Here is a 23,284-nt window from a genome sequence, read left to right as displayed (position 1 = left end):
GATTTCGCTTCAGCAGGAGCTGCTGTCAAAGGTCAACGGCCGAGAGGGCAAACGAAGGGCGATCGATATCAATTCTTGCCCTGCTGAGAGGAAGGGTTTCTAAAAATATATAAAAACGAACCAATGTGGCTAGGGAGGTCAAGTTTCTAGGCCTTGTGGCGTTAAAGAAACAGCCCCCTCCGGATCCAGAATCCTAAAATCCTGATGGAATCTTTTATATTAATGTCCTGACACATCACTGGTTTGCTAGATGAGATGGGATGGGGCTGTTCTGTGGGGAATGCAAGTCCAAAGTGTCTATACCACCACCTTAGGCATCCTGTATGAGTCATACAATCGGCACACACTCCTTTTAACAAGAGTGGCTGGGGAAACCCAGCCAGATGAGCGGGCTATAAATACAGTGGTGCCTCGCAAGACAAAATTAATTCGTTCCGCGAGTTTTGTCGTCTTGCGATTTTTTTCGTCTTGCGAAGCACGGTGTCGGGAAAGTTTTGGAAAAGCTTCAAAAATCACCAAAGTCTTTAAAAACCTCAAAAAAGGCTACCACACCGCGTTCTATGAGTTGCTCCTCGAAGTCAAGTCGCAACTGTTTTAACGGTGTTAAGAAAAAGGAAACAAACTTGCAAGACATTTCCGTCTTGCGAAGCAAGCCCATAGGGAAAATCGTCTTGCGAAGCAGCTCAAAAAACAAAAAAAACCTTTCGTCTAGCGAGTTTTTTGTCTTGCGAGGCATTCGTCTTGCGAGGTACCACTGTAATAAATTCTTATAATAATATTATTACAGTGGACGCTCGGGTTGTGAACGTGATCCGTGCGGGATGCACATTCGCAACCCACAGCGTTCGCAACCCACAGCGGCGTGTCTGTCACGTGCGAGTTGCGATTCGATGCTTCTGTGCATGTGCAAAGCATGATTTAGCGCTTCTGAGCATGTGCGACCACCAAAACCCGGAAGTAACCTGTTTCAGTACTTCCGGGTTTTGGCGGTCCGTAACCCGAAAAAACGCAACCTGAAGCGTCTGTAACCCAAGGTATGACTGTATTATTAAATAACTTAAATGAAAGCTTGGTATGTTGTGCCTCATGCCTATGGTGTACGTATAATAATAATAAAAAATAATTAATTATTTACACCCCACCCATCTGGCTGGGTTTCCCCAGCCACTCTGGGCGGCTTCTAACAGAATATTAAAATCCAATTGTCTATTAAACATTAAAAGCTTCCCTAAACAGGGCTGCCTTCAGATGTCTTCTAAAAATCTGGTAGTTGTTTTCCTCTTTGACATCTGGTGGGAGGGCGTTCCACAGGGCGGGTGCCACCACCGAGAAGGCCCTCTGCCTGGTTCCCTGTAACTTCGCTTCTTGCGATGAGGGAACCACCAGAAGGCTCTCGGCGCTGGACCTCAGTGTCTGGGCACACATAGATTGGCAGATAGTCCAATCCTTGGCATACCCACAAAGGGCTGGAAAAGATTCCCTGCCTAAACCCTGGAGAGCTGCTGCCATTCCGTGTGGGCAATACTGACCTAGATGGACCTGTTTTCTGACTCCGTAGAAGGCAGCTGCTACCTGCGTCCCTGTATGTAGCATCTATGATTTTTTTGTCTGTACACATCGTAGAGAATATGTCTGATCATTATGTGAGATTACATCCCTCCTGGGGCGTCTCCGAAATCGCCTGCTAAAGACAAGACCCCCTGCATGCACCTATCTTGGTGAGTTTATTTTGTTAATCTCTTCGGTGCCAGGCTTGAGCGCTGGCATGAACTGAACCCTGCACCTCCCTTCTGTAATGCGATGCCTTTAAAATTTTAATGTTCCAACTCTCAATTGGCAGTTTCCACGGCAGGCGATGATAACCTGAGCCCTTTGCGAGTTGTCGAAAATCTGAATAATTCCACTGTTCGCCTGCAACCTTGAGTGGCGGGTCTGGTACTTCTGGTTAAGGGCGGTGTCCGAATGTCATACTTTCAGGGTGTCGCCAGCTGAAACGTTTAGCCACCTGTCAAGAAACGGAGAGGTGATCGAATTGAGGTCACCTGCTGGTCTTTGCGTTGACCTTGTCACAGATGCGTCATTTGAGAAACCTTGTCCCTGTTGCAAAAGTCCACCTCCACAAACACCCCTGGTTTAAAATATACCCATTTCACAGATCGGAAGGCAGTGGCACCCAGGGACTGGCATATCCCTGTCTCTGATAATAAAAATGCTGTCCTTATTTCACCTCTGGGGAAGGTGTTGGGGATTACTGCCCTAAAAATAAAATAAAATGTAAAGTTCGCTCACGGTTGCTAGATTTTCCTGCTACTTTCCTTGATATAAAACCTCTTGCGTGGGGTTTTGCTGCGTCATCGTGTAAGTGTGTGTACACCTGAGGAAAATATTCAGAACACACCTCCCTTTCCAGATAGCACATTTTGTCAGTTCTGCCATAATCACAGCCAGATTTGTCATGTTCTTCACCCCATGACAATGCAATCCTATCCATTATCTACTCAGAAGCAACCCTACTGAGTTCAATGGGACTTGCTCCCAGGTAAGCCTAGGATCGCAACCTCAGGATTGGCTGCCAAGTTCTCGAGATCCTGGTGGAAAAAAATTCCCTTTTATACTGGCTTCACAGTCCAGTGTTTTGGCAAAGAAACTGACTTTTATTTTCTTCCCAAACTAATTTCACCCCCTTTCCCTTATCCCACTCCAACCTGTTAGGCTGGTTTTTTGCTCCTGTCCCCCACCAGGTTCAGGTTTCTGTTGGAAGAAAGTATTTAAAAAGTCCTCTGTATGTGGTTAAAAAAACACAACTTTGCTGCTGTTCGTGTCTCCAGGTTGGAACAGTGTGTGACCACAAAATGGTGGGTGGTTTTTTTAAAAAGAATTGTTGGTGGTTACATTATATTATACTTTTTTTATTTTAATATTTGCATAGCCTCATCTGTTGCAAGGAGCCCTGAGTCTTTTTTTTAACAGAAAGAGGCTTTAAATAAATTTAATAATACTGAAACTTAACTACAGAATTTTCCACTCTTCCATTTTCGCCCAGAAACCTCCCCCAGCCGCAAATTTGAAATTAAATAGCTTCAGCCTACCCTGCAAGGTTGTTGTGATGAGAAAGCTACTCCCTCCACCAACCTGAATGGCTTTCGAAGAGGTGTAGGCGCTGGTTTTTGGCCATGTTGACAGCTGGTCCCAGACCAGGAAGCTGGGGTTTAGAACGCCCTTTTCCCGGGGGTCAAAGCTCACCTCCTTTCCCCCATTGAAAACCTCACCTTTGCAAGACGCTCTTAATTGTCGGCTGGGATATTCTGGAGCGGGCGGGGAAGGAGTGATTTTTTTAATGCTTTGATGGCGCACACTCTGATGAACGCTTCAGGGGCATCCGAAAAAGCAGGAAGCAATTTCTATGCATTGTTTGTTTCTCTTTGGGGAGCGTGGCTTATGATTAACGACGCTCGGGGTTTTGTTCTTTTTTTGCTTTCCTTGCCTGCGGAAGGATAAAACCTGAAATGCACGCCCAGCACATCCTCCTAAACCAAGGCGGGGAACTGTTTTCAGGCTGAAGGGCTGCATTTTGGGTGGCCATTTAGGTGGGGCTCTTAACTCCTGGTTTGGGATTCCCCCCAAAAATATCTGAGTTCAGTGAGCTGCTGGGGATCCAGGGCAGGTCTGTACCAGACATCGAAAGCATACCCTATGCACATTTAAAGGCACTCCTGTCTTCCACTGCCTCCTGCAGTTTGGTCAAACTCATGCTGGTAGCTTCGAGAACACTGTCCAACCACCTCATCCTCTGTCCTCCCCTTCTCCTTGTGCCCTCCATATTCCCCAGCATCCGGGTCTGTTCCAGGGAGTCTTCTCTTCTCATGGGGTGGCCAAAGGATTGGAGCCTCAGCTTCAGGATCTGTCCTTCCAGTGAGCACTCAGGGCTGATTTCCTTCAGAATGGAGAGGTTGGATCTTCTTGCAGTCCATGGGACTCTCCAGAGTCTCCTCCAGCACCAGAATTCAAAAGCATCCATTCCTCGGCGATCAGCCTTCTTTATGGTCCAGCTCTCACTTCCATATAATGTTTAATAGGTTATTGTATTTTAGTGTTCTGATGGAAGCCGCCCAGAGTGGCTGGGGGGACCCAGCCATATGGGCGTGGTATAAATAATAAATTATTATTATTATTATTATTATTATTATTATTATTATTATTATTATTATTAAAAGTTCTGATGTAAACTTGTCCCTGTCCCTATCTTGGGCAAGCGCTAGGCCAGGGGTCAGCAACCTTTTTCAGCTGTGGGCCGTCCCTCAGACCATGTGGTGTGCCAGACTATATTTTGAAGAAGAAAAAAATGAACGAATTCCTATGCCCCACAAATAACCCAGAGATGCATTTTAAATAAAAGCACACATTCCACTCATGTGAAAACACGCTGATTCCTGGACCGTCTGCGGGCCGGATTTAGAAGGCGATTGGGCCGCATCCGACCCCCGGGCCTTAGGTTGCCTGCGCTAGGCGGTCTCCTAGTTCAAGGGACAGGTTCCAGCCAGGTAAAATCACCTGAGGAACCTGCGGAGGAGCATGACCTGAGGAGGGCAGTTGTGTTGTTGCCTGGGTCGAGTTAGAGAGGTCTGAGGTCCCTTGCTCCTTCCTAAACTCTTCTGCTGGGAAATGGCCACCGCAGCCTACTGTGGAAGGGAGTTCCGCAGTTTAACTACGTGCTCTGTGCCGAAGTACTTTCCCCTCTCTGCCCTGAATCTTCCCACAGTCTTCAGATCCTGTGCTTGGAAAAAGCGAGAGCGACTGCAGGCCCTTCTCCTCCCTGCGTGGCAAGGACGTTCCTGCCGTCCCGATCGCTGCTATTTACCCGGGACGGCGAGTCCTTGCGCAACAGGTGAAGGGCTGCTCTCATGCCTCTGGAATTCCATTCCTCCCGCTGCACCTGCAAGGACGGATCGATGATGCAAGCCTGAGGTGTGGCGGTTTCAGGTTGCTCCCTGAACCGGCCCTCTCTAAGCACCTGCCAGCCTAAAATCCAGCAAACGAAAAAACACACACGCTGCAAAAGCCCGTCTGAATAATAGAGTTTGGGGAAGGCTGGAACGATGGTTGCCGGACCTGTGGCAGGGAGTTCCACAGGGCAGAGCCTGTGGAGAGAGCTGGTGTGCGGTAGTCGTTAAGAGTGCTGGACTTGGACCCGGGAGGAGACCAAGGTTCGAATCCTAATGGCAACATCACTTTGGGCTGCTGCTTATATCTCAGCCTAACTTGCCTCACAGGGTTGTTGTGAAGATTAAATGAAGGAGGGAGTGCTGCCTTGAATTGCTTTCCCGGTGGGGTGGGGAAACAGGCGGGGTTTTTTATTTTATTTTTGAATTTGCATTTTATTTATTTGTTGACATTCTTATATTACATCGGTAAACGCTGGCATATTACATTACAGGACTTACTGTAATAAAATTTCTAACATATAGAAAAATTACGGTATATACAAATTTTATATACCTAGAAAGAAAATGAAACAAAAAAAGAACATAGAGAAAAAACAAAAACAATTCCCCCCCCCAAATCATATACATACCAACACACTAGACTTCCTGTCTATCCCGTTGTATATTCCTTTTTTACAAATGAATGTACTCTTATTATTGCATATTGCTTTACATTTTATCTAATACATTCCTATATCAATATGTGCTCTTAGTCGGGAACAGGCGGGATATAAATGCATAATAAAATAAAAAATAAAGGCTCAGCCCCTAGTGAAGGTTGCTCAAATCTTAGGGGCCTGTGGGCGACTGTATTAAGTGCCCCATCAGATAATAACATATAAAAATAATTTATTATTTACCGTATTTTTCGTCCCATAGGACGTTCCGTCCCATAGTCTTCCACTGCCTCCCGCAGTTTGGTCAAACTCATGCTAGTCACTTCGAGAACACTGTCCCACCATCTCGTCCTCTGTCCTCCCCTTCTCCTTGCGCCCTCCATCTTTCCCAGCATCAGGGTCTTTTCCAGGGAGTCTTCTCTTCTCATGAGGTGGCCAAAGTCTTGGAGCCTCAGCTTCAGGATCTGTCCTTCCAGTGAGCACTCAGGGCTGATTTCCTTCAGAATGGAGAGGTTTGATCTTCTTGCAGTCCATGGGACTCTCAAGAGTCTCCTCCAGCACCATAATTCAAAAGCATCCATTCTTCGGCCATCAGCCTTCTTTATGGTCCAGTTCTCACTTCCATACATCACTATTGGGAAATTATTAAGCTTAAGAATAGACAATACAGTACATTACATACAATACAGACATACCTCTTGTTACATTTGCTTCAGGTTAAATCTTTTCAGGTTGCATCCCATGGCACCCGGAAGTACAGGAAAGGTTACTTCTGGGTTTGCTGCTCGTGAATGCACAGGTGCTCAAAATGATGTCACGCGCATGCGCAGAAGCAGCGAATTGCGACCCGTGCACGTGCAGACACCGGTTGTGTTCTGCTCCGGAACAGATCCCGTTCACAACCAGAGGTACCACTGTAGATACAATACATACTTTACCTATATACATACCCAATGTGAATACACCCAAGTGTTTTACTTCCAACTATTCTCATTGTGCTATTTTACATTTTGGTGGTCTATACACATTTTTATTATTTAGGTTTCCACTTTTTCTCTCTCTACGAATTTTACTATATATTCCTCTATTTTCTGTCTCTCAGGAGATTTGTCTTGTCTGTGTAGTTTTTAAGATATTCATTGAAAACCACTGATTTTCCAATATGCTTCTACAGCACAGTCCCGCTGAGGCTTCAGGCTGGCATTGGGAAGAGGAAATTTTTAAGCCTTTCCCACTCAACATCCCACACCCCCAGCAAATCTTTCCCTCCCTACCCGAGAAAAATGGAGTGTGCTTTTTTCCCATCTATTGCATCTTATCGAAGAATCGTACTCCGCGTATCGTGAACTCTGCTGGAGAGGTTATGCTCGTCTGCGCAAATCTTGTTGCGCTAATGATCTAGAGAGGATTGAAATAATGAGCTGTAGATTATGGGATTGGTCAGGCATCTGTATATATTTCTTCCCCAGGAGGGGGCTGGTTTCCTAGGCTCTGAGCTCCGGGGAATTTCTGGTGGCAGCCGACGCGCTGCGATTTCCTCTCCCAGACGCACATATCTGCCATGGCATGTGCAAAGATTTCACTAGGCTTCGCTGTCTTTGCAGGAAATCCCTGGCATTTGCAAGGGGCTGGACTAGATGGCATTTTGAGGTCCCTTTGGGCACCAGAATTCTATGGTTGTTCGATTCAGGGAGGTGGACTTCCAGAGAAGTTTGGATCTGTTTTATTATTTTTCCCGTTGTTGGGAAACTGATAGGAAATGTTGACACGCTTGTGTGATTGACGCCGTTGTATGTCCACTGTAGTCGGTTTGGGCTTAACACTAGGTTGAAATACAGTGGTACCTCGGGTTACATACGCTTCAGGTTACAGACTCCGCTAACCCAGAAATAGTGCTTCAGATTAAGAACTTTGCTTCAGAATGAGAACAGAAATCGTCCTGTGGCGGCAGCAGGAGGCCCCATTAGCTAAAGTGGTGTTTCAGGTTAATAACAGTTTCAGGTTAAGTACAGACCTCCGGAACTAATTAAGTACTTAACCAGAGGTACCACTGTATGTATTGCATTGGAGCCCTTAATATGTTTCCTATTCTGTGCTTTGATTGTGCGTGGGGGGGGGTATTTCAATGGAAATTGTCGTTTGTGAACCTGTAAATTAAAATCACTGATATTTTTAAAGTTTGCAGTACTTCTGCAATACAGTGACTAAATTCCCAACAAAAAATACTTTACAATAAACTGAGAACATCACATGTCATTATACTTGGCTGAGCCAACACCCATTTTTTCATAAATGTGGTTGGTTGTTTTGCTTGTACAGGAGTCTCCTGCGATAAGTTTGACCATTTTCGCTGTGCTCCAGGTTAAGTGCACTCCTATGGAATCAGAGGTGATTTTGGCAACTTATTATTTTTGCTGCAGTAATCAAATTGGTTTCCACCTCTTGATCGCTCTCTGTTTAAATATCCAAGCAGGAATATCTTAGGCTCCGTTGGCACATGGTCTCCTAATTTTGGAAATAGGAGTCGTCCCCCCAAAAAGTATGGTGCATCTCTAGCAATTATCCATCTTGGTTTTCAATTTGCTGTACAAAATCAACAACAAACAAACCAGATAGAAAGTGAGATGAGGGGGTGATTGGCCCCAATCGCAGGAGGATTTTCTTACGCTCTTTTTGAGAATCTGCATGCTTGGGATCGCCGGGAGGAAATCCTGAATATGTACTCCTGGCTTTGTGCAGATTTAGGAAAGGGTCATTGCCTAGTGGTTAGAGCACCTCCTTTGCATGCGGAAGTTGCAGATTGCATCCCCAGTGGCACCTGCAGGAAGGGCTGGGAATGTCCCCTGGCCGAAACCCTGGAGAGCTGCTGCCAGTCTGTGCGGACAGTACTGAACTAGATACGGTGATAGTCTCATAAGCCAGCTTTCTATGTTCTGGTTTAAGTCAGAACCATGAGGACTAGGATCTTGAGTCTGTTTAGTGGAAGGACAACAGTTCAGCGGCAGACCTCCAGGTTCGATACCCAGGTGAGGCTTCCAAAAGCACCTGCCAAAGCCTGGAGGGCCGCTGCCAGTCAGAGCAAGCAGTGCTGAGTTTGATGGAGCAATGGCCTGACTGCTTGTAAGGCCGCTTTCTGTGCCTCTGTTTAAACCAGCCATTTTTGTCCGTAACCACGAGGACTGGAGTCTCGCTTTATTCCTGCCTGAGAAGGGCCGTAGCCCTATGGTGGAACATCTGCTTTGCGTGCAGAAAGTCCCAGGTTCAGTCTATCACAAGTTAATAATTATAATAATAATGATAATTTATAATTTATTATTTATACCCCGCCCATCTGGCTGAGTTTCCCCAGCCACTCTGGGCGGCTCCCAATCAAATGTTAAAAACAGTACAGCATTAAATATTAAAAACTTCCCTAAACAGGGCTGCCTTCAGATGTCTTTTAAAGATAAGATAGCTGCTTATTTCCTTCACATTAAAAGGGAGGGCGTTCCACAGGGCGGGTGCCACCACCGAGAAGGCCCTCTGCCTGGTTCCCTGTAACCTCACTTCTCGCAGTGAGGGAACCACCAGAAGGCCCTCGGAGCTGGACCTCAGTGTCTGGGCTGAATGATGGAGATGGAGACGCTCCTTCAGGTATACTGGACCGAGGCCGTTTAGGGCTTTCAAGGTCAGCACCAACACTTTGAATTGTGCTCGGAAATGTACTGGGAGCCAATGTAGGTCTTTCAATACCAGTGTTATGTGGTTTCGGCGGCCGCTCCCAGTCCCCAGTCTAGCTGCCGCATTCTGGATTAATTGCAGTTTCCGGGTCACCTTCAAAGGTAGCCCCACATAGAGCGCATTGCAGTAGTCCAAGCGGGAGATAACCAGAGCATGCACCACTCTGGTGAGACAGTCTGCGGGCAGGGAGGGTCTCATCCTGCGTACCAGATGGAGCTGCCCTGGACACAGAATTGACCTGTGCCTCCATGGACAGCTGTGAGTCCAGAATGACTCCCAGGCTGCGCACCTGGTCCTTCAGGGGCACAGGTACCCCATTCAGGACCAGGGAGTCCTCCACACCAGCCTCTCCCCTGTCCCCCAAGAACAGTACTTCTGTCTTGTCAGGATTCAACCTCAACTGTTAGCCGTTAAGCCTGGGAAATGCTCCTGCCTGGGCATAAAGCTGATCGCTAGTTTCCTAAAAAGCCAGTGGACTCTCATTAAAAACAAGTAAATCATGTGGAGCTGAAGTCATGAGTCTGTAGCCGGGGAGGGTCAGAGAGGCTTCGCATTCCTGCGGCTCTCACTTTCCCAGCGATTCCGAAACCACGGTGGTCACTTGACCAGGTACATTGGCGGGTGGGAGGGTGGAGGTTCATGCCAGCCCCCCTTCTCCTCTCCGTTTGCTGGGCCCAGGGAGTGAATGCCAGCCTCGGACGGGCACCTGACTCACCTCCTCCCTCCGCTGATACAGAGCTGGCGCCTGCCCAGCGATTGTTGGACGGAAACTGGCAGCCGCGTTCTGCCTGGGTTGCTTGCCGTGTTCCAAGCCCTGTCCGTGGCCACGTAGGCTGCGTTTGCAGAAAAGCAACGGCCTCCTCCGTGTCAGATCTCCCGCCGCTGCTGATCCTTCTGATCGGAAAGGTGTGTGCTTCAGCCAAAGAGATGCGGGGTTTATTATTCTTATTTTGGCTCAGATCCTGAGAGCTGCTTTGGACGTTTGCTCCCCTGCACTGCCTCCGTAAATCCTGCTCACTGGTTTCCCTCTGGTTGGTTGGCCGCTGTGAGAGGAGGATACGGGATTAGACGGGCCTTTGGCCTGATCCAGCAACCTCTTCTCGTTTTCTTGCCATCCCAGCTGATGGGACTGGAGTCCAGATGTCCACAGACTTCCCACCCCCAAGTCTAAAATAAGAATTTAAGCTATTCCTGCCTCCGTGCTTCTTGCAGTAGCCAGTCAGATGCCTCCCACACAACCTGAAAGCAGAGCATGATGGGAATATCCCACCGCTGCTCTTTCCTCCCAGTATTTGGGGGTAGACTGCCTCTGGACCTGGAAGTTCCATTTTACCCTCACATTAATAGGCAGCGACAGATTTTTGCGGTTTTGATTAATCCCTCTTTCCCCTTTTTGTTTTTTCAAATGTAAGCTAGTGGACCTTGCCGCAGGGAGTTCCACAGATAGGATTCTTCTTTGTGTGTTATTTGTGTGCGTCAGGGGGCCTATAATTCTAGTCGAAGAGACAAAAGCTTTATTCACCCTCTCCTGTTTTTCTTCTCCTCAGCCTGTGTGATTTTTATAGACCTACATTCCCCCACCCCTTAATTTTCTTTCTATCCCTATCCCCTAAACTGAAATGCCTCCCGCATCCCATTTTGAGAGACACGTTATATAATCTGTTTCAATCCTTTAAAAGTGTATAAACCGCTTTGGCCGAAAGGCAGTGAATACTGTACTTAATAAATAAATAAGGTAGCTGGCTCATTCCGCTGCATTCAGTTTAATTTATTTCATTTTTAGCCCACCTTTTTCTCCAATGAGCTAAAGGTGGAACGCACAGTCCTGTCCTGTCCCTCCTCAATTGATTCCCACAACAACCCTGTGAGGTAGACCAGCGACTGGCCTCCAAGGTCACCCCTGCCAGTGATCTTCATGCCAGAGTGAGGATTTGAACCCTGGTCTGTCCCAGCCTGACACTCTTAACCACTATGCCTCCTCTTAGCACACAAACAGCATCCTTATCGTGTCTGAAAACCGTCACCTCTCTCTGCAGCAGAAGCTGTTCCGCATGGGACAGCAAATCTTGTCTCTCAAAGACCTGAATCCCCAAATCTCATTTTCCACACCTCCTCCTCCTTCCTCCCCCCACCCTCAACCCCCTCCTGCTGCTCCTCCTCCTTTCCCGATCTGTGATCAAACCACATGCACACAAACACACACCTTCCAGCTGATGTTGCAAATTCCGCATCCAGCCACCAGCCAGCTCCATTCGCTCTCCTGCCTTCCACTAACCAGAACACCCCCCTCTTGCCCCGGCTGTTTCTGATTCCCTTCGCCCCTGCCTGGAGAAGGACGAAGACCCCTTTGTGCTTGTCTTCCTGGCTCTCTTTGGAAGCCTGCGTCCGGGAGCAGGCAGGACAGCGGAGGGGAGAAAGCAGGCGAGATAAGTGTTCCAGCTGACCGTTGGCTCAAGGACATCGCTCTCCCTCAGCCAGCCAGCCGGCCAGCCAGCCGCTCTCCTCCCCACGGCTGGCCGGGAAGCTTGCCTGATCTGCGGAGCCTGCGGCAAGGAAGGAACTGGCCGGCGGGGGGGAAGCGGGGCCGTTTGGCTCTCCCTCTCCCTGTTCCCCGCCTGCCGTGGAACCGATGCCACGATGCAGCCCAGCCACGCCGCCACGTGCCGCCGGCGCCACTAAACTGCCACCGCATTGCACTGCGCTCAAAATGTCAGGTCTCGCCGCCACCCGGACGCGAGCGGGTCTGCGGGCCGGCCAGGTTCCCACGGCGTTCAGCCACGGAGGACGCTGGCTGCCTCTTTAGCTGCGCCAAACTTTTTTTTTTTTTATTTCTCTTCTCTTCTGCACACACCTCTGCCCCTTTCTGGATGCACTTCTAACCCCCTCCTCTTTTCGGATTGCTCCAGTCGCAGTGAGTATGCAGCAGTAATCTGGCAAGCTGCAGAAAGTAAGGTGGGTGGGTTGGAGAGCAGCACCCTTTTGTTTTTCCGCCTTCCCATTTGGCTCGGCAGCCTGGCAGTGGGTGATGGACACAACGTTGGCAGCCCTGCAGCGGGCGATGGACACAATGGTACCCCTTCCCGCCGCTCCCCCAGCTTCTCTGCTCGCGAGGTTCTGCCGGTCCATTTCCCGCTGACACTGCGTTATTGTCGTTTTGGTTTTTTTTTAATTGATGCTGTTGACGGTCCCCAATCGCGCGATGCTCTGATGGAGTTGAAAGGAGCCAGTTTCTGAGTGAGACTCTCGCGAAAACAATCGCCTGTATTGTTCCCGGCTTCCCTGATCAACCTCGCAAGCCCCCTCTCCCTTGCAGGCTCCAGCACCCTTTGAAATCCATTTCTGGTTTAAAGGTAGCGGCTTCGTTCGGCTGAGCAAAAAGGGAGCGTGCCGGCTGGTCGGGGAGCTAAGAGTGCGAGACAGGAAGTTTCCTCCGGGAAACTGTGTGTGAGAGAGATTTCCTCAAGCTGTGAGCTATGTTGGACAGTTTCTCCGTCTCTCAGAATGCTTAGAACGTGGGAAAACGATGCTGGATCAGGCCAAAGGAGGCCCAATCTCTCCCAGCATCCTGCTGTCACAGGGCCAACCAGATGCCCTGTAGGGAGACCACAACAACTTAGCATAAGACCCCCCTCTCCCCTCCTATGGTTTCAGAGGCATTGCTGGAGGCAAAGCATAGCTATCATGACGAGAAGCCATCAGTAGCCTTGTTTTGTTGTTGTTGTTTAGTCGTTTAGTTGTGTCCGCCTCTTTGTGACCCCCTGGACCAGAGCACACCAGGCACTCCTGTCTTCCACTGCCTCCCGCAGTTTGGTCAAACTCATCCTGGTAGCTTCGAGAACACTGTCCCACCATCTCATCCTCTGTCGTCCCCTTCTCCTTGTGCCCTCCATCTTTTCCAGGGAGTCTTCTCATGAGGTGGCCAAAGTCTTGGAGCCTCAGCTTCAGGATCTGTCCTTCCAGTGAGCACTCAGGGCTGGTTTCCTTCAGAATGGAGAGGTTTGATCTTCTTGCAGTCCATGGGACTCTCAAGAGTCTCCTCCAGCACCAGAATTCAAAAGCATCCATTCTTCGGCGATCAGCCTTCTTTATGGTCCAACTCTCACTTCCATACATCACTGCTGCGGAAACCATGGCTTTAACTATACGGACCTTTGTCGGCAAGGTGATGTCTCTGCTTTTTAAGATGCTGTCTAGGTTACCCTCCGCGAATTTGTCTAATCCTCTTTTAAAGGCCATCCAAGTTGGTGGAGACTTCAGGTGGCATCCTCGCACCTCCAGGGGCCGATGGCCAGGTACGAAATGCCCCTGTTGCCTGGCTAATTTCGAACACTGTTGGACATGGCAGAGGCTGAACCACAGTCCTCCTTACTTCAGAGCATGTGTTCTGCTCCTGAGCGACTTCCCCATGCACAGGCGCTCCCAGGGCACACCCGGTTTGCCCCCAAAGGCCTTGAGCCATTCCTGGGTGTGAGGCAAGCTGCTCAGATGCTCATGAGGACTAGAAACTTAGGCTGATTTAGAGGCATGGATGCTCCCCGCCCCCTTGAGATGCCCGCTGCTCACCAGGACAGATGGGTGGACCCACGACAGGCAGGTCTGCCAAGTGTGAATCGGACAACAACCTGCAATTATTTGGCCGGATAGGTGGAGCAATGCTGTCTTTGAGAAAAAGTACTCTGGGATGACACCCTCTGAATGGTCCTGCTGTGTAAATAAAAATCCTGGGTTGTTCATGCATTCCTGACGGTGAGGTCATTCTGGCAGGGCGCTCATGGGAACATCTGGTTGGCCACTGCAAGAACAGGATGCTATCCTGAACCCCTTTGGCCTGATCCAGCAACCAGGCTCTTCTGACATTCTGATGGAGCCTCCAAGTCCAGCAGCAGTCTATCCAGATTTCTAGGTTTTTCAGGGCATTTGGCCTGATCCTATATGGATCTTACGTTTTTATTTTAGAATCTCACAAGGTGTGTGTATGTGTGTGGTCTGGCCTCCACACACTTTGCACCCATTTTACAGACATGGACGACTGAGTCCTTGCAGGTAGTCTCTCTACTGGGATTCGCACCCTGCTCCCCAAGTTCCGCTGGCGTTATTCACCCATGCTCTCGGTCTGCTTGCATTCCTGCATGGTGGCAGATTTCTGACGGCAGCCGGGTGTGTTTTTCCACCTGAAACGCTTGCAACCTGCACTCTGCCTTGACCCGATAAGAGCGCTTTGCATATTTATTTGTTTTTCCCTGCTCGCTCCCCCATCGTAAAAGGGAGTTGCCGGCCGGGCATGTTGTGTGGAGGTGAAAGTGCAGCTTTGCTGCTGGTAGCTGAGAGTGGAACTAATCCCTGAATTAATGCAGGGTTTTAAATCTCTGGCCAAGGCTGTAGCTCAGTAGCAAGAAGGTCCCAGGTTAAATCTCTGACATTTCCAGGTAGAGCTGAGACTGTCCCCTACCTGAAACCCTGGAGAGCTGCTGCCAGTCTGCGCAGGCAGTACTGGTCCAGGAGGACCCTGTCTGCCTCTGCTCCTGTTTAAATCCAGCCTTTGACTCAGAACCTTGAGGCTCAAGGGTAGAGCGTCTGCCCTGCGCACAAGGCTCCAGGTTCAGTCCCCGATGGCATTACCAGGTAGGGCTGGGAGAGGCTGCCTGCCAGCCTGAAGCCCCTGGAGAGCTGCTGCCAGCCAGTGTGGGCATTACTGAGCTCGGTGAAGTTGTGTTCAGACTTAGCGCAAGTAAGGCAGGTTCATAAAAATCTTGAGAGCAGGAGATCAAGCGGAGGAGGATGGCAGCTGAGGAAATATTCTCAAAACCCAGGAAGTATTCTCTCTCTCACCCCCCACCGCCCCTTCTGGGTTCAAATTTCACCTCTACCATGAACTCTCCCTCCCCACCCACCCTCTAATCCACAATAAGAGGACAAAACTGTCCTACCTTGCAGGGTTGCTGTAAGAATTTACATTATTTCCGATTTATTTCCTGCTGTTCACCATAACCGATCTCAGGGCAGGTTACAGAAATTAGTAATGCAATATTATTTTAAAAATCCTGTTGAGTTGAGGTTGTGGTTATATACAGAGCTAGGATTTTGCAGGATTGGCCCCACTGCTCAGCCTCCTGGGACATCTTCCCAACCGCCTCATTTAAATGTTTGATGCATTTATATTGTTTGCTATTCATTCATTTATTTATCTGTTACATTTACATACCACCGCTCCAATTATCACAAGGTGCTGCGCGTGGTTCTCGTCCAGACCCCTTTTCACCCTCACGACAACCCTGTGAGGTAGGTTAGGCTAAGACAGCCTTTCTCAACCTGCGGGTCCCCAGATGTTGTGGAACTACAACTCCCATCACCCCTAGCTAGCAAGACCAGGGCTCAGGGATGATGGGAGTTGTAGTCCAACAACATCTGCGGACCTACGGCTTGAGAACCGCTGGGCTAAGAGGTGGTGACTGGCTGCAGTGACTTTAGGATGTATATATTTGTGTGTGTGTGTGTGTACACATATACATACACACACACACACATATTCATATGGGACGTGGGTGGCGCTGTGGGTTAAACCACAGAGCCTAGGACTTTGCCAATCAGAAGGTCGGCTGTTTAAATCCCGTGATGGGATGAGCTCCCGTTGCTCGGTCCCTGCTCCTGCCAGCCTAGCAGTTCGAAAGCACGTCAAAGTGCAAGTAGATAAATAGGTACCACTCTGGCGGGAAGGTAAACGGCGTTTCCGTGCATTGCTCTGGTTGGCCAGAAGTGGCCTACTCCTGCTGGCCACATGACCCGGAAGCTGTACGCCGGCTCCCTCGGCCAGTGAAGCGAGATGAGCGCCACAACCCCAGAGTCAGCCACAACTGGACCTAATGGTCAGGGGTCCCTTTACCTTTATATATATATAACCTGAGCCTAAGATGTAGGGGCTCGCAGGTGTTAGCTAGCCCAAGAACATCAGAAGCCTGCAGGATCAGGCCGTTGCGATAGGTAAAAACAAGTCCTGCGTTATTCCAGCATTGCAGAGGCGTTGGCCTACATGACTCGCAGAGTCCCATCCAGGTCTATAATCTGCGATTCTGAGCCTGTGTTCTCTCCCCCCTTTGGCAGGATCCTTTCAAGGCCCCCGACCCGCAGAAGATGGACCACCACGTGAACGGCACCCTAGCCGAGAAGCCGGGCCCCATGGACTATGGGGTCCAGATACGCTTCATCAACGACTTGAAGGAGCCCAGCAAGTCTCAGAAGATCCGCCCCAAGCCCTCCAAGCCGGGCTCCTACGGGGTGGCGGTCCGGGTGCAGGGCATTGACGGGCAGCCCTTCGTGGTCCTCAACAGCGGCGAGAAAGGGGGAGACTCCTTCGGGGTGCAGATCAAAGGCGAGAGCAAGTACGGGCCCCCCGCCCGCAGCCCCCAGCGGGATGACTCCTTCCCCGCTTCCCCCGGGGCTGCGTCTTCCTCCAAAGACGCCTCTGGCTCCTTCAGCTCCGATTCTGACCTGCCGGAGAACCCGTACGGGGCCAGGCAGTCCCGCCACGGCTCCCGCTACAGCACCTCGGACGAGGAGCCCGGCCCGCGGCGGACCCCGAAAGCAGGCAGCTTGGAGGGGCGGCCCGCGCCGCAGCACCGCGCCGGCGGCTACCGGACACTGCCGCACAAAAAATCCTTCGGGGAGCAGCTGCGGCGGACTCAGTCGCACAGCTCCTTGCTTGACCCCGAGCTGGACGAGCCTCCCCAGCCCAGCGCCCCTGGGGCCGGCCCCCCGGACACCCCCCAGCCCCTGCCTCCGGGGGGCGCCGTGAGGAGCACTAGCATGATGAACCTGCCTGGTCGCCGGCAGCCCAGCCCCAGTGAGGACTCTGCAGGCAGCCTGTCCGGCTTGAGACCCGTCCGCAAGCTGGCGGTGGCGACCTCCCCTGAGCCCGCCGCTCCGGCCGGCGACATTGACACCAAGCCCCTGTCCTCGGTGGACTCTCTGATCCACAAGTTCGACGCGAAGGCGCAGCAGCGGGGGCGGCCGTCCCGGAGGAACCGTCTCTCCCTGGACGAGAGGAAGCGGTCCAAGAGCCTCGACGGGAGGGTGCCTTACCATGACACGGCCGACGGCCGGGAGCTGGGTGCCGGGGAGCCCCAGGCGGGCTCCGGAGGAGGGGCAGGGGGCTCGGCGGCCAACCCCGAGCCCCCAGGAAGCAGGAGCCTCGGCCGAGCCTCTGGGCGGCCGGTGAAGGAGAACGGACTGGACAAATCAAAGCTGACCCGGGAATGGGTCAACAAGAGCCTGGAGGCACCAGCCTTGGAGAAGCAGGCGAGGAAATCTCAGCCAGACCTGCAGGTGATATTCTTTCCTTGTGTTTTTGCGGGGCTTCTCCTGATGGCAGCCTGCGGGGCCCAGCGTCTTTAGAAACAGAGACCAGGGGGCCAGGTGTGTTGCGTTCTGAGGCCAAAGGAAAGGACCAGACCCTGATTAAAATAAGACACGAGGCTTTGACCAGCAAGGCTCTCGGAGAAAGTGCGTCCCCCACACCCCTCACCAGGCCATTTTATTAGCAAAAGAATCCTTTACACGGTGCTCGTAAGAACCAATCAGATTTCCTCTGAGCATTTAAACAAACCCCAAGTGGGGACAAAGTTAAACTATAAACACTAGTTAGGCATGCATACTTTGGAGTAAATGAATGAAAACAACAAAGGAGCGAATACAGCAACCCCGGAGGTCATAAACAATCAGTACACATGATAAGAAGGATGGCCAGGAGGACAGTGACCATTATCACCTTAATGTGAAACCTGTTTCCTGGCCCTAAGATTAACATCCTAGGATTAATATATAAGAAAGCTACATCAACGAAGCTGCCCATTATCTTTGAGGACCCAGGAAACCTGCCTGTCTAAGTGTGTACGTGACTTGTGAAGAGAGAGAAATGGAACAGGGGTGCAGAGGTGTGGATTGATCAAGAATCATATCAAAATAGTTTAAACCCAGTCAACGCAATGCTTTCATTGCTGACACAGATGGCTTACTCTATATTTGTTATAATTCCTCATAGCAATCCCACCTGATCACTACACCGGTGGGAAGGCAGTCAGTTCAGCACGCTTGTCTTGAGAAGGTTGCCGTGATTGTTAATCAGCTTGATGCACCTCCGTGGCAGAACAGCTGCCGTGCGTGCAGAAGGTTCAGTTCCTAGTGGCATTTCTGGGTAGCGCTACGAGGGCTCGTGCCAGAGACCCCAAAAAGCGCCTGCCCACCAGCATAGACCTGTAACAAAGGAAATCCCCTCTGTTGCAAAAACAGACAAACTTTAAGCAATAGCAGACAACACATGGCTGATAATGTTGTAACAAAATATATGTAATATAATAATAATTTATTATTTATACCCCGCTCATCTGGCTGGGTTTCCCCAGCCACTCTGGGCGGCTTCCAACCGAATATTAAAAACAATACAGCATCAGACATTAAGAACTTCCCTAAACAGGGCCGCCTTCAGTTGTCTTTTAAATGTAAAATAGTTGTTTATTGCCTTGACATCTGCTGGGAGGGTGTTCCACAGGGCGGGCGCCACCACCGAGAAGGCCCTCTGTCTGGTTCCCTGTAACCTCACTTATCACAGTGAGGGAACCACCAGAAGGCCCTCGGTGCTGGACCTCAGTGTCCGGGCTGAATAATGGGGGTGGAGACGCTCCTTCAGGTATACTGGACCGAGGCCGTATTATTTCGCAATGCTTAAACAGAGAACATATGGTGCACCAACACTTCAAATTGTGCTCAGAAATGTACCAGCAGCCAATGTAGGTCTTTCAGGAACAGTGTTATATGCCACTCCCAGTCACCAAGTCTGGCAGCCACATTCTGGATTAGTTGTAGCTTCTGGGTCACCTTCAAAGGTAGCCCCATGTAGAGCGCGTTGGAGTAGTCCAAGTGAGAGATAACCAGAGCATGCGCCACTCTGGAAAGGCAGTCCGCGGGCAGGTAGGGTCTCATCCTGCATACCAGATGGAGCTGGTAGACAGCTGCCGTAGACACAGAATTGACCTGCGCCTCCATGGACAGCTGTGAGTCCAAAATGACTCCCAGGCTGCGCACCTGGTCCTTCAGGGGCACAGTTACCCCATTCAGGACCAGGGAGTCCTCCATACCAGCCTCTCCCCTGTCCCCCAAAAACAGTACTTCTGTCTTGTTGAGAGTCAACCTCAATCCGTTAATCACCGTCCACCCTGCAACCACCTCCAGACACTCACACAGGACATTCGCTACCTTCCCTGCTTCCAATTTAAACGAGCGATATCATCTGCATATTGGTGAACACCCGTTTATAAGGTCCTGGGTTCCATCTTTGGCGTCTCCTGGCAGCATGAACATGTCCACTGCCTGAAACCCTTGGGAGCCTCTGCTCATCAGTGTGGTCAGCGCTGATCCAGATGGACCAGGGCTGTTTCCTATGCCCTAGTCTAGCCCTGTGTTGTCTACTCTGGCAGCAGCCTTTTGAAAACACTGCTTTCCTCCCTCTCAGAAATGCTGGGGTTTAATCTTTGGGGTTTTCCTTCCAGCTGAAGTCCACCCCAGACCTCCTGAAGGACCAGCAAGAGGTATCTCAGCCCGGAAGCAGCAACCACAGCAAGGAGCTCATCTACAGTATTCTGAAGGATGGGTAAGCGTTGGGGCGGGAGCAGAGGAGGAACTGTGACCAATCGGATGTACGGGGCGGGGCATGGAGGCAACTGCGTCTGGTAGATTGCTCCTGAATCTGGAAGCTTCATTTAGTCATCATACCCATTCATCAGACTGTTCTTCAGAAATTGGGGTTTAATCCCTTAAAAAAATAAAAAGAACTACTATTATTGCTATTTTATTTTAAAAGACATTTCACAGGAGCAAATTAAAATATAATACGATGCACATGACTTATTTATTTGTGTCTTGCCAGTGTGTGCCATATTTTAACCCTATCTGGTAAAAGGTAAAGGGACCCCTGACCATTAGGTCCAGTCGTGACTGACTCTGGGGTTGCGGCGCTCATCTCGCTTTATTGGCCGAGGGAGCCGGCGTACAGCTTCTGGGTCATGTGGCCAGCATGACTAAGCCGCTTCTGGCGAACCAGAGCAGCACACGGAAACGCCGTTTACCTTCCCGCCAGAGTGGTACTTATTTATCTACTTGCAGTTGACGTGCTTCCGAACTGCTAAGTTGGCAGGAGCAGGGACCGAGCAATGGGAGCTCACCCCGTCGCGGGGATTCGAACCGCCGACCTTCTGATTGGCAACTCCTAGGCTTTGTGGTTTAACCCACAGCACCACCCACATCCCTAACCCTATCTGGGTCTGCTGTAAATTTTTTTGTAAATGTTTGGATTACATTTTAAGAGCACACACACACATGGGGCTCTGCTGGATCCTATTCAAAATAACAGGATCTGACATGCTGGCGATTTTCATTCTAAGCTGAGCTGGTTGGTTTTATTTTATTTTATTTTTTAACGTTTTTGTCACTTTCAGAAACACGGAAAGCGACGCCGCGGTGAAGAGAAAGACCAACCTCATCTTCGAGAAGGTCCAAGCGCTATCCGTAAGTACCTGGCGAAAAACAAAAATGTCACAGCTGTGAGACAAAATCATTTCCTCCATAGTGTGATTCCTGCCCTCTTTCTGCTCGACGTGTCCCAGTTCTGGGGGGACGCGGACAAGGACGGACTGCTGAACCCACATCCGTTTCTGCCGGGATGCCAATATTCCTGGGCTTATCCCCAGAACAATGAGGACTAGGAACTTGCCCTCGGGTTCTCCTGAGCCCGAGATGGCTATGGTTTGTTTGATTGTGGAGATTTATTTACTGTGTTCTTGGGAGACCATGCCAAGGAGATCATGAGGGGATTAAGGGAAAGGATAGGCCTGGGCGTAAGGCAGCCTGCCTTTTAAGAAAGGAATAGCTAAGCCCTGCATTAATCCCAATGCACACTCTACAAAGAACATAACGAGAGCCCAGCTTTCTAGATCAGACCAATGGCCCATCTAGCTAGCATCCTGTTCTCACAGTGGCTAGCCACTGTGGGAAACCCGAAAGCCGGATTTTCCCAGAGTTTCCATTTGTAACTGCCTTCCACCAAGTGACAAACATTGTCCCTTGAGACCAATATTGTCTGCTAAGCTCTGATGGGCAGGGTCTCTGGCTGAGAAAGGCTTTCTCTGCTATCGACTGCCAGCTTGTTCTTCTAACTAGAGACGCCAGGAATCGAACCTGGAGCCTGTGTGCAATAATAATAATATAATATTAATTTATTATTTATACCCCGCCCACCTGGCTGGGTTTCCCCAGCCACTCTGGGCGGCTTCCAACAAAACACTGAAAGACAATAACCTATTAAATGTTATAAGCTTCCCTAAACAGGGCTGCCTTCAGACGTCTTCTAAAAGTTTGGTAGTTATTTTTCTTTTTGACATCTGGTGGGAGGGCGTTCCACAGGGCGGGCGCCACCACCAAGAAAGCCCTCTGCCTGATTCCCTGTAACCTCACTTCTCGCAATGAGGGAACCGCCAGAAGGTCCTCGGAGCTGGACCTCAGTGTCCGGGGAGAACAATGGAGGTGGAGACGCTCCTTCAGGTATACAGGACCTAGGCTGTTTAGGGCTTTAAAGGTCAGCACCAACACTTTGAATTGTGCTCGGAAACGTACCGGGAGCCAATGTAGGTCTTTCAGGACTGGTGTTCTGTGGTCTCGGCGGCCGCTCCCAGTTACCAGTCTAGCTGCCGCATTCTGGATTAGTTGTGGTTTCCAGGTCACCTTCAAAGGTAGCCCCACGTAGAGCGCATTGCAGTAGTCCAAGCGGGAGATAACCAGAGCATGCACCACTCTGGCGAGACAGTCTGCAGGCAGGGAGGGTCTCATGGTGGAAACCACGAGCTTGGTGCTAGAGTCCCCACTCTGTTATACAAAACCTCCCAGACCTGATCCCTGGTATCCCCAGCTAGACTGGGAATCTCCCCGCTGCCTGAAACCCTGCTGCCAGCCAGTGTTGGCAATGCTGAGCTAGATAGGCCCAGTGGCTTGTATTAAATTAGCTTCCTCTCCTCTTTAAACCAGCCTTTTATTTGGAATTATGAGGGCTGGAGCCCTACTTTCTTTTGAGAGGCAGGACCCGAACTCAGGACCCCAGTCCCCCCAGCCTCAATAAGACCTCATTTTGTGGGTTGTCTAGAGTTGTACCCACTGCTTTTTTTTCCTGTGGGGATGCAGGGTTACACATTTTGTCGTTGAGTCGTGTCCGCCTCTTTGTGACCCCCTGGACCAGAGCACGCCAGGCACTCCTGTCTTCCACTGCCTCCCGCAGTTTGGTCAAACTCATGCTGGTCTCTTCGAGAACACTGTCCCACCATCTCATCCTCTGTCGTCCCCTTCTCCTTGTGCCCTCCATCTTTCCCAACATCAGGGTCTTTTCCAGGGAGTCTTCTCTTCTCATGAGGTGGCCAAAGTCTTGGAGCCTCAGCTTCAGGATCTGTCCTTCCAGTGAGCACTCAGGGCAGATTTCCTTCAGAATGGAGAGGTTTGATCTTCTTGCAGTCCATGGGACTCTCAAGAGTCTCCTCCAGCACCATAATTCAAAAGCATCTAAGTTTGGCCTCATTGAGGGGCAGTATTTTAATATGAGTAGGAAAATGAGAGCACCCCTAAACATTTCTTTTAGAAAAAAGCACTGGTTGTACCAGCCCTGGAACGACAATTGCTCTCTTTACTGGGAAGGTGATTATTATTATTTTTGAATGTATTTTCTCCACAAAGAAAGAGGATTTTCCTTCCGATATGGGGGGCAGCTTTCCCATTGGCCAAAACTAGTCTCTCTTCTCCCCACTTTCCCCATGAGACCCCCCCGAAACGTGGAAAAGGGACAGATTAACTCCCGCCTGCCTGTCCTCTACTCTGTGGGGCAAAGTGGGTTTTCTTTTTACAGCGAATATCTTGCAGAGGAAAAAACAATCCCTGTGT

The 23,284-nt window shown here is 50.1% G+C and overlaps 1 protein-coding gene across 3 annotated transcripts in view; it reads left to right on the top strand.

The window, feature by feature from the left end:
- Positions 1–23,284, top strand: part of CGN (cingulin) — a 70,010-nt gene that overhangs the window by 5,961 nt on the left and 40,765 nt on the right. The window contains exons 1-4 of one of the 3 annotated variants that reach the window (XM_053369426.1): positions 11,480–12,230; positions 16,418–17,638; positions 19,858–19,958; positions 20,803–20,872. In XM_053369426.1, coding sequence (XP_053225401.1) covers positions 16,448–17,638; positions 19,858–19,958; positions 20,803–20,872 — 1,362 coding nt within the window. In that variant the 5' untranslated portion in view covers positions 11,480–12,230; positions 16,418–16,447. Of the gene's footprint in view, positions 1–11,479; positions 12,272–16,417; positions 17,639–19,857; positions 19,959–20,802; positions 20,873–23,284 lie in introns of those variants that run through there. The other 2 variants (XM_053369425.1, XM_053369424.1) reach the window with 2 other exon arrangements.

Source organism: Podarcis raffonei, chromosome 16 (genome assembly GCF_027172205.1).
Source record: "Podarcis raffonei isolate rPodRaf1 chromosome 16, rPodRaf1.pri, whole genome shotgun sequence".
Classification (NCBI taxonomy): domain Eukaryota; kingdom Metazoa; phylum Chordata; class Lepidosauria; order Squamata; family Lacertidae; genus Podarcis; species Podarcis raffonei.
This window is presented reverse-complemented; position numbering and strand designations above follow the sequence as displayed.